Source organism: Pseudophryne corroboree, chromosome 9 (genome assembly GCF_028390025.1).
Source record: "Pseudophryne corroboree isolate aPseCor3 chromosome 9, aPseCor3.hap2, whole genome shotgun sequence".
Lineage (NCBI taxonomy): Eukaryota > Metazoa > Chordata > Amphibia > Anura > Myobatrachidae > Pseudophryne > Pseudophryne corroboree.
Genome location: NC_086452.1, coordinates 396,735,299 through 396,747,005, shown reverse-complemented (window position 1 = coordinate 396,747,005; position 11,707 = coordinate 396,735,299). Strand labels below are relative to the sequence as shown.

Genomic DNA, 11,707 nt, shown 5'->3' with positions numbered 1-11,707 from the left:
TTTTGCATAAAGCGCTGAAATCTATGCAGTAGAACAGGGGTGTCAAACTCGCAGCCCATGGGCCAATCATAAGCCAATCAGAGCTCGCGGACCGGCATCCAATCAGGAACTGCTGGTTCTCAAGCTCTGATTGGCTCATGAACCAGAGCCTGATTTAAGATACCCACTCTGAAGGAGCAGGAGAGGCGTGCGCTGTGCTTTTCTGCCCTCACACACAGCCAGGCAGCAGTGGCAGTGAGCACATTGGGGGCATATGTTATCTGGCACTGTGGGGGCATATGTATATCTGGGACAGTGTGGGCATATGTGTATCTGGCACTGTGGGGCCATATGTATATCTGGCACTATGTGGGCAAATGTATATCTGGCACTGTGGGGGCATATTTATATCTGGCACAGTGTAGGCATATGTATATCTGGCACTGTGGGGGCATATGTGTATCTGGCACTGTAGGCCATATGTGTATCTGGCACTGTAGGGCATATGTGTATCTGGCACTATTGGGGGCATATGTGTATCTGGCACTGCACTACTGAAAGCATATTTGTATCTGGCCCCCATATGTGTATCACACACCCATTTTTTTGGCATGCGCGCCTCAGGCGCGGTCACACAGTACCACTAAGTTTTTCCTACTTGCACCACTGCATTAAAGTAAATATTTTCTTTACGATACTTGACATGTCTTTGATTATACTTTATTGTTGGTTTTTCTAAAAAAAAAAAAAAACCTTTAAAAATTGCATATAAGACTCTTTCTTTGTCTTGCAGCCCACACAAGACTTAGGGGGTAATTCCAAGTTGATCGCAGCAGGATTTTTGTTAGCAGTTGGGCAAAACCATGGGGGTAATTCCAAGTTGATCGCAGCAGGAAATTTTTTAGCAGTTGGGCAAAACCATGTGCAGTGCAGGGGAGGCAGATATAACATGTGCAGAGAGAGATAGATTTGGGTGTGGTGAGTTAAATCTGCAATCTAAATTACAGTGTAAAAGTAAAGCAGCCAGTATTTACCCTGTACAGAAACAAAATAACCCACCCAAATCTAACTCTCTCTGCAAATGTTATATCTGCCACACCTGCAGTGCACATGGTTTTGCCCAACTGCTATAAAATTTCCTGCTGCGATCAACTTGGAATTACCCCCCATGTGCACTGTAGGGGAGGCAGATATAACATGTGCAGAGAGAGTTAGATTTGGGTGTGGTGTGTTCAATCTGCAATCTAAATTGCAGTGTAAAAATAAAGCAGCCAGTATTTACCCTGCACAGAAACAAAATAACCCACCCAAATCTAACTCTTTCTGCACATGTTATATCTGCCCCACCTGCAGTGCACATGGTTTTGCCCAACTGCTAACAAAAAATCCTGCTGCGATCAACTTGGAATTACCCCCTTAGACCTTGATTATTCGGCTCAGTTGGGATTTTGAGTTTGTCATGCCCGCGCTAGAAGATGCATTTACCGCAGATTTTTTTATTGCAGCTTCTTAATTCTTTTATGCAGATGCAGAACCTAATTGTATAGGTCTGGGCTGACAATTAGCCATAGGACAAACCCCATGGCTAAATGAATCCACCCCACTAAATGTCCTTTGCAAAATTTGTGTTGAAAAAATGACAGAAGCTGATTCCTTAGTACTTTATCACTCTTCAAGCTTTGATAAATCTCCACCACAAAGGGCCTGTTGTGGGTTAGTATGTGACTCCGATTGATTATGTACTTGCCAATTGTAGGGGAACTGCGAATATGCAGGCTCTGTTCTGCACATGTGAAGAACGAGTCCTGCGTTGTCGCATGCAGTGCCTCCGAAGCCCCAGAGATTGTGCTACAAAACAAGGACTGCTGCCCTCGTAAGCAGCTTGAACAGCCCGGCCATCCTGCGCAATCTGAGGATTACTCAGTGTTAATTTTGTTGACTAAAATTGTTACTAAAAGTGTTGGTTGACTACAAAATACAAAACACAAAACTGGGAGCCATTGACTAAATCTTAACTAAAACGAAGAAAGAAAAAAAAAGGGACTAAAACTAAATTGAAAATCCTTGTCAAAATTAACACTGGAAGTGGGGTTTTAAACTTTCTAAGAACAATTATGTGTTCTACATATTTGCAGAAAATAAATATGACCTGCTGTGAAGGAAATAGGATTGTGTATTGCACTTGTTTGTTTTAGCACACTTAAGGAATTAATTTGTATATATCGAAGTACTAGAGTAAGTCAGACTCAGTATGTAACACTCTCTGAGCCTTCTGAGACTATATTACTAACCACAAACTTCTCAAGAGAATTTTAGAGAAATGTCCTTCAGTAAAATCCATCAGTAACATTAAACTGTTTGCAAAGTTATTACTAAAATTAGACTAAAATGAAAATGGAGATCCACTGACTAAATTTTGACTAACCCGAAACATAAGGATAAAACTAAAATGTGACTTTAAACTAGTGATGAGCGAGGTTCGGTTTTACTCGGTTTTACTCGGTTTTACTCGGTTCTCAAAACGGCATCTTATTGGCTATCCAAAACACGTGACATCCGTGAGCCAATAAGATGCCGTTTTGAGAACCGAGTAAAACCGAGTAAAACCGAATCCGCTCATCACTACTTTAAACCAACTATAATTTTAAGTAAACAATTAAAACAATTGAAAATCCTTGTCAAATCTGACACTGGGATAACTCAGATGACCGATGTTCATACAGGTGATCTGTTGCGATGCAGCAGTGGAACACACAAACATACAGGAGGTGTCTATCTACACAAGGGGTCTGGGACTGAGGGTCGACAGCACAAAGGTCGACACACCTTAGGTCGACGCCAATTGGTCGACACACCTTAGGTCGACATGGACAAAAGGTCGACATGGACAAAAGGTCGACATGAACAAGGTCGACATGGAAAAAGGTCGACATGAGTTTTTTATGTTTTTTTGGTGTCGTTTTCTTCGTAGAGTGACCGGGAACCCCAATTAGTGCACAGCGTCCCCTCGCATGGCTCGCTTCGCTCGCCATGCTTCGGGCATGGTGCCTTCGCTCCGCTACCACTTCGCTCGGCACACTTTACCGTTCCAATCGTAGCCCACGTGGATCGTTAAGTATGAAAAGGTTCAAAAAAAGAAAAAAATAGTGAAAAACTCATGTCGACCTTTTTCCATGTCGACCTTGTTCCTGTCGACCTTTTGTCCATGTCGACCTAAGGTGTGTCGACCAATTGGCGTTGACCTACGGTGTGTCGACCTTTGTGCTGTCGACCTGGAGTCCGGATACCCTACACAAGACGCAGCTGCGATACAAACTGCATCCATGGTTGATTCTATATCGGAGTGGGAGAAGTGACCTTCTGACGTACCTAGGGGAGGAGACACGTCACTAGGGGGAGGAGCTACGGCCGAACAGGGTACCTGAAAAGTACCCTTGCGGGTTCGCTTTGCTCGCCACGCTTCGGGCTCGGTGGCTCGCCACCTGATTACTACATGTAATAGTTGGTGGCGTGGATAGTAAGAACTATCCCACTGGTCTAGCTCCTCCCCCTTGTGTCGTGGCTTCTCCCCCTGACGGAAAAGGTCCCTTAGCCCACTTGAATCTAGCATCAACCCTGCATTCCATCTCTGAATCAGGCCCAGGGTGTTTATATTCTGCTTCTCTAGGGAAAGACACCAAAGTGTCAGGGGGACAATGCACAGGTCACAGGAATTAACAGTATAATTAAGCCGAAACCAACCAATGAAAGAAATTAGTAGTCCTATCTTTTTTGAAAAGACCAAAAATATATATATCAGGTTGGAGGTGCGCCACTAAGCTGGAGTTACAGTAATTTTTCTAAAGGTTATTAGTGTAGACCACTAGTGGGTACTGCACTAAAAAAGAGCTTAGTGTGTGGCGCACTCTTTTGAAATAATTATGAATTCATAAAATGTAACTTTTATTACATACTTTTAAAATAAATCTCTATAGCCAGGCAAATAAATATATTTGATAGCCTGAGAGTAAACACCTATGTAATTATTGCCCAAAATTACTATTCAAGGATGGTAATTACCATTTCCACTGTGATTAGAGCAAATAAAATTGTATGTCAAGCTTAGTGATATATTACTGTGAATATTTTATACTGTAACGGTTATCAATATCACCCATTACCGAGACTAAATTAGTCTGTAATCACGGACATAGCTCAAACGTTAGCCACTATTAAAAGTATGTGGTTACTGTTAAAGTAAGGAGATGTTGAGCGCTATATTATTGTAATGATCAATACAAATCAGAAAAAATGTGAGTTTCTAAATTACCTCAAAGGGAGCCCCTGTTCCTGGCAATTCCTCGTCTTTATGTTGCAAAAGGAAACAAAATAGATGTGTATTGTAACATATGTACACTTAGTCTGCCAGTCTATTGTTCAGACTGCAGTGGCTGTGCAGATGTAATTTGATACGTTTTTTTGTATCCACAGTGACAGGATACAATTGTGGCAAAAAAGGCCATTCATGCAAGAGAACAGATAATATTCATACTGTCTCTAAATCTGTAATAGAAATTTGTTAATCATGTGCAACAAAACATATTGATTGAAACAAGAATGCGCAACACCTGTTTTACTAAAATGGGGAGCGCACCGACAGGTATATTAGTGGTATGTGTTCAAAAATTCGCATATGATAATGATATAATTTCTAATTCATTAGCAGATACTGTGCTACAATAAAGATCACGTATAGATGGTAATAACGCTGTGAGGAATACTCCACCTAACAGGGCACATGTGCTAACCACGAACATACAGTTGGAGCAGTATTATACAAAAAAGATATGATGGCACTCCAATATGCAATGTCAATAATTAATTTTCTATCAAATGAAATCAGCACTGTGATAGTTGTTTTCAAACTATTTCTGATGTCAAAATGATTGCTACGTATAGGCACATCTGGATTTTCAGAGACATTTGATGTGTCAATTATGCTCCTATCTCTTTAAGTAGATGACTCAGTTGTCATTCACATTGATATCCATGTAACCATGTGTGGCAATTCTCAGATTGATTTGAGACAGTTCTAGGATATATCTTAATTTGATAGAGTCCAGGAATTCCAAACATTAATAGGTATGGTAACTAAAAGATGAAGAGTCCCAGGTGTATACTGACGGTTTCCCTTTCTACTGTTGTTCCATGTGCCTAGGTGTACCTGGGCAGTGAATGGTTACAATGAGAGCGGGGAAAGATCGTCCACCTGGAGACTGAAAGGACAGAGTAGTACAAGCCACTTCTGCTGTCCACGCTCTACATCCCCCCTCCCCTGTTGTGGAAACACATTGCAGGGGGAGTCCGTGGATATGGAGCAGTGGATGAGAGGGCGGCTCTGAATACCTGTTAGCTTCCCCGTCAGGCGTGTCCTTTTGAGCGCGGTCAGGGCTGAATCAGCATGTGGGAAGCCGCTACAGGATCCGGACGTTGAGTTGGGTAGGATTCCCGTACCTCCGTAGATACTACACGTCCTGAGCGCTGTCAGAGGGACGCCAGGTTGGGTAGGAATCCCGTACCTCCGTAGATACTGCACGTCCTGAGCGCTGTCAGAGGGACGCCAGGTAGGGTAGGAATCCCGTACCTCCGTAGATACTGCACGTCCTGAGCGCTGTCAGAGGGACGCCAGGTAGGGTAGGAATCCCGTACCTCCGTAGATACTGCACGTCCTGAGCGCTGTCAGAGCTATGTCAGCGTGTGAGAAGACGCTGCGGGGACTGGACGCCGGGTCGGGTATGATTTCCGTGCCTCCGTGTGTTCTGTACGTCCTGGTCCCGCTAATGATGACGTACGTTTCACATGAAGCTTGGTCACATCAGTGACGCCATGTGGAGGTGGGCAGTATTTAAAGCAGATACTGTGCACTAATTGGTTAGATCAACTGAAGCTGAATAGAATCGTCCCTAATTAATAATCACATTGGACCAAAAAATCGTGCTGGTATTGTTAGTTATATTTATGAGTTCACACTCAGTTGGACCAAGATTGATGTGTCATTTATTGTGGTATTCTATGCACATAAAGTTTAAAAAAAGCTGGTAAATAAAATTAGAAACATTGCGGAATTGATATTCAATAATCCATTTAGATCAGTGAGCGATTACCTATTATCAGGATGAGATTGATATTATAATACTTTGATTGTATTGCAATGATTAAATGATAATCCTATATAGGCAGAATATTATTAATCTAAAACGCCTTTACAAACTATTATCTAAGCGACAATTGCGTTTCCAAATTAGAACATTATATAAAAAAATTGGGCTAATCTAGTGGTTTGGCACATTTATAAGTGCCTGTAGGTACAAAGGTGATCCATGTAATGTAGTGAAAAAATTATTAGTGCTCCCTTATCACCCGTTGTACAGATAAAATAAAAATTAAAAATTAAAATTAAACGTCCTAATCATTTGGCATTATTATAGATGCCAGTAATACATGTATCTTATACATATCTTGTAGAGAAATAGGCAGTAGCCTGTATTAGTAACAGAAATGAATTAACGTTTATGAAATTAATTTCAGATTTCTGGGAAATAGAACCTAGCATTTATTTGAGAAAGTGGGGCCGGATATTAATCTCATTGAGTGAGCCTCTATATTCATCCCCTACTGATGTATTCAAAACAATACATCAGTAAGTAGATCCTAGTGTATATTAGGCTATCCCTATGTAGTATATATTCATATAAGCCCTGTTGTTTAAATCACAGCTGGTGTCCTACTGGCATGGAATTAATGACATTTAGTAATGGTCTAATCAACCTAAAAAAAGAAAACTAGATGGAAAATTGAATAAATTATAAGACAAAGATATGTCATAAGTGACATTCAATTCTGTGAGTGCAAGCTGATTGCGCAGTAAGAATAGAGTTATGGGTGAATATGAATTGTATGTGCGGTGAGAGTAGAATTATTGTAAACTAAAGAAATATGATCAGGTAATTGTGTAAATAATAGGCTTAAATAAAATATGAGTGTGTAAATAATGATGTACAAAGTACATATAATAAAAATAGTGCTAAAAGGTAAAGAGACTAGGATATAATAGGTGAAAGATATTGTATTGTTTGACAGAATGAGTGAATGAGATATAGAAAAAGAGAAGAAAGAGAAAAACGATAACACAAGAGGGCTATACTGTGCATAGATCGTAGGTAGATTAAACAAGTAGTTTATATCTTGAGAAAATATAGAGACGGTATAATAATAATCTATAAAAACATATGATATAAATAAATAGATTAATGTAGATGATAAGATATGTGGTGGAACATTATGAATACTTTGTTAACTAAAATGGGGAGAGAGGAAACTATAGTAATAAACATAGATATTAATATCAAGTTAGTCCTCCCAACTGGGGTGTAGGAAAAGCCAGAGGAAGAATGGAAGGTTGTAAGAGATATAAAAGAAAGAGGAGGAAGAGGAGGTCCTGAGGAGGTGCAGGAGAATAACTGGGCCACTGAATATGAAGGTCAAAAATCATAAATCTATAATAATCACGTGGGAAGAAAGGCCCCATAGTTAATATTCTCATTTAGACCTTTAGGTGTCATAGTATCCAACTTAAAGATCCATTTGCTTTCCAGTTTTTGTAGTTCTCTAGAGGAATCTCCTCCCCTGATGCCCATTCGCAATCTCTCAAGGCAGAAAAACTTGAGTTCGCGTGGAGAATTGGAGTGTCGTCGTTGGAAGTGTCTGGCTACCGATGTTACCTGTCTAAATCTCATTAGGTCCGTTTCCACATTTCTTATATTGCCCATGTGCTCCAAAATGCGGGTTTTGACCATTCTAGTGGTCATTCCTACATATAACATTTTACATGGGCATTGGATGCAGTAGATGACGTTCGAAGTCTGGCAATTAGAGAACTTATATATTTTGAGATCGTTCCCATTCCTATCCGTGATGTTTGGTCTTGTTTCGACATGTGCACAAACTGCACAAGATCCACAGGGATATGTACCTTTAATTTTACTTTCTCGTCTTGGAAAGCGGCAAAAGTGGCTCTTGACCAGCATATCCCCTATATTAGGCGATTTTTTCCAACTCATTGACACTGCTGGTCCCAGATTCCTTGCCAAATCTGGGTCATTGAGTAATAGAGGCCAGTGTTTGTTGATTATCCCCCTAATCTCCTTCCATTCTTGGCAAAAATCCCCAACGAATCGTATCTCGGTTTTTATTTATCTCCTTCAGCTGTGTTGATCTCTTACTCTCCTGAAGGATAAGTGATTGCCTGTCAATGTGGAGAAGGGTTCTGCTAGCTTTTTTAATACATCTCATACTGTATCCTCTCTCTCGCAATCTTCTTGTGGGTTATTTACTCTTGATTCTATATATCTCATCATCCGAGCAGTTCCGTCTCAGTCTCAGAAATTCGCCCCTGGGTATATTCTGAACTGTAGCAGGTAGATGCGAGCTGGTACTGAGTAACAAACTATTAGTGGCCGTATCCTTCCTATAGAGTTCTGTTGCCAGCATTCCATTCTTATCCCTATAGATTCTGAGGTCCAGAAATGGGATGGACTCTCTGCTGATCTCATAGGTCAATTTGAGATTCAAGTCATTGTTGTTTAATCGTTGGATAAATTCTTCAAGTAGTTTTTCTTCTCCTTCCCAGATAACGAAAATGTCGTCTATGTAGCGCATCCAAGCGATTACTCTGCTGGTAAATGGTTCATTGGTTTCGTTAAACACCACCTTCTTCTCCCACCATCCTAAGTATAGGTTGGCATACGTCGGTGCGCAAGCTGCGCCCATTGCTGTTCCACGTATTTGAGTAAAGAATGCGTCAGCAAATGTAAACGTATTCTTGTGGAGAACAAAATGCAGAAGCCGCAGTAGGAAGGAGTTAAATTCACTGGAACCTTCCATTTTTAGAAAATACTCTACTGCTGCTAGACCCTTTGCATGGTCAATGCTGCTGTACAATGACTCTACATCTAGACCCACTAGGATATAGTTGTCTTCCAGCTTGACATCATGTAGCTTAGCAATAACATCCATGGTTGATTCTATATCGGAGTGGGAGAAGGGACCTTCTGACGTACCTAGGGGAGGAGACACGTCACTAGGGGGAGGAGCTACGGCCGAACAGGGTACCTGAAAAGTACCCTCGCGGGTTCACTTTGCTCGCCACGCTTCGGGCTCGGTGGCTCGCCACCTGATTACTACATGTAATAGTTGGTGGCGTGGATAGTAAGAACTATCCCGCTGGTCTAGCTCCTCCGCCTTGTGTCGTGGCTCCTCCCCCTGACGGAAAAGGTCCCTTAGCCCACTTGAATCTAGCATCAACCCTGCATTCCGTCTCTGAATCAGGCCCAGGGTGTTTATATTCTGCTGCTCTTTATTTTTCATTTACAATAACCTACAAGAATCTAACAATTTAAAAGTGTTTTGTACCTCATTTACAAAGAACCAGGTTGTTGCAATCAGAAAACAAGTGGGAAAAGCAATAGCAGAATATGATTACACTGTAGATATGACTTGGCAGGAATGTCGCCAGTATGACTACATAGTAACAGAACTCACAAGTATATAGTTACAGTTTCAGAAATAGTCATGCTCCCTGGAGGCATAGAACTCTGACCTTGTTTAATAACATTCAAATATACATATAAAACCAAGTTAGTGTTATATAATATTTTAGTCTATTCATAAACAAAAACATGTTACAGTCATAGCAGTTGCAACACTACCAGTTCACATAACAAACAATGCAGCTCAAACACAGTGTAATACAGGTCATCCACACAACAGCACTTCCTGGCGGAAGCTCTTCGCCCACACACAGGAGGATTCCTTTCCAGCACCTCTTACATCATCAGTGCACGACCCGCGGCACCGTCGCTGTGTGATGATGCGGGCGCTTTGTTGATTGACGGCTGGATGGAAGCTCGGCGCAGCTAGCTATGTCTGATCCGGGGATGGAGGGGACCGGGGAGCTGCACACTTCTGGTGGGGACCCGCTATCCCTGCCCTGGGACCGCTTCTCCTCCTGGCTGCACTGTATCTGTGTGGTGGGCTTCGACCTGGAATTGGGCCAGACAGTAGAGGTGAGAGTGGAGTCTGCAAGTTGTTGTAGTACTTCTGCATCTCTGTATCGACTTGTATATGTGTGTGTATATCTCACTTGTATATGTATGTGTATATACATCTCTGTATATCTACTTGTATATGTGTATATATATCAGAGACTTGTGTGTGTGTGTGTGTGTGTGTGTGTAGATATATATTTAGTAGTCCCTCTTATGCTTCATTGCAATTGTTTGTATTCTGGACTATGTGCATGAGTGTGTAATGAGTGAGTGTTAGATGTGATACGTGTTCTCCTCTGACCGCACATATCCAGTGCATTGAATTGTATTATTCGCTCCTATCTCTTTGCACCTGCACTCCGGCAATAAATGGGTTAAAGAACTGTTTTTTTTTTGTTTTTTTTTTATATAATGGAAAAAGCGCTGTGTGGAGCTACATGGTACATTACATTCATGTGACTTGAAGTTTCCAGGGAACAGTTGGGTGACACGAGTGTGCATTGAATTCAGAGTTCTTCACAATCTGAATGTGTCATGGTGAATATAGTCATTAGATATGGCTAGTAGTTATTCCCACAGGCGGATATCAACAAAGCGTTGACCTGCAGTTGGGTGTACTTAAGGAGAAGGTTGAAAATCGGAGGGAGTGATTGTTTCAAAGATTATTAATAGTTTGTAGTGTTTAATGACAGCTGTGCAATCTCGTGCTCTTTATCGCTGACAAAATGTGTCCGCCATGTCTTAGACTAGTCCTCTCCTACACATTGTATAGGATCAGTTTGTTGTGTGGTGCTCAAGTTGTGATTAAGGTCCAACCTCACAGACCTCACAAAACCACAATCACTCCTCTTATTACACTTTGTTCTGGCTGTGGCTATATCTGATGTATATTAATATCCGTTAATGATAAAACTCAGACCTGCAGCGAGTAAAGTCTAGAGGTCGCAAGATTTGAAGATGTAGTGTCATTTAACTTTTGTAAATGTAGCATTTTTCCATCCATTTTTTCATCTTGCTTACAACCTTATTTTACTGCGTCCTTCCCACCATACAGCAAATAAGTCCTTATGCTTTTGTTTTTAACCCCTTCCTCTCCACTATATAGAGACCTGTGATAGGGTACCTGATACCTATAGGGACCTAATAAGCCGCGCTCCAACCTTCCAAAGGGCCACATATTACACTTATGGGTCTATGTACTAATACCTTGGAGAGGGAGATAAAGTATCAGCCAATCGGATCCTACCTGTCATGTTACAGTCTGTGGGGAAGATATGTGCTTGAAAAATGACAGGAGCTGGTTGGTTGATACTTTATCTTTCAATGCTTTATCACTCTCCAACCAACCAGCTCCTGCTTTTTATCAAACATACAGAGAGTAAGGGGTCTATGTACTCAGTAATAATATAAAACAGTTCATTTAGGCAAAGAATGAGACACATAGCAGCAAGCATTACAAGCTTTAATAGATGTATCTGACAGTAAAGCAGGATGGAGCTTGAGGTCGCAGTGCCACCCACTATTTTGTACTGAGATACTACTTGGGCCAAACCCCACTGTCACCGTAAACACTCAGCCAATCTGGGTTTCGTTCTTTTTTTAACTATGTGGAGTCAGTCATTTCTATTATTTCATTCCTCTAG

At 41.2% G+C, this 11,707-nt stretch overlaps 1 protein-coding gene across 2 annotated transcripts in view; it reads left to right on the top strand.

The window, feature by feature from the left end:
* The first annotated feature begins 9,823 nt into the window (after positions 1–9,823).
* Positions 9,824–11,707, top strand: part of DENND6A (DENN domain containing 6A) — a 138,760-nt gene continuing 136,876 nt past the window's right edge. Inside the window, exon 1 of one of the 2 annotated variants that reach the window (XR_010186961.1) lies at positions 9,824–10,082. Coding sequence is in view for 1 of the 2 variants with exons in the window: in XM_063940861.1 (XP_063796931.1) it covers positions 9,939–10,082 (144 nt within the window). In the remaining variant the exon portion in view is untranslated. The remainder of the gene's footprint in view (positions 10,083–11,707) is intronic. The other variant, XM_063940861.1, reaches the window with a different exon arrangement.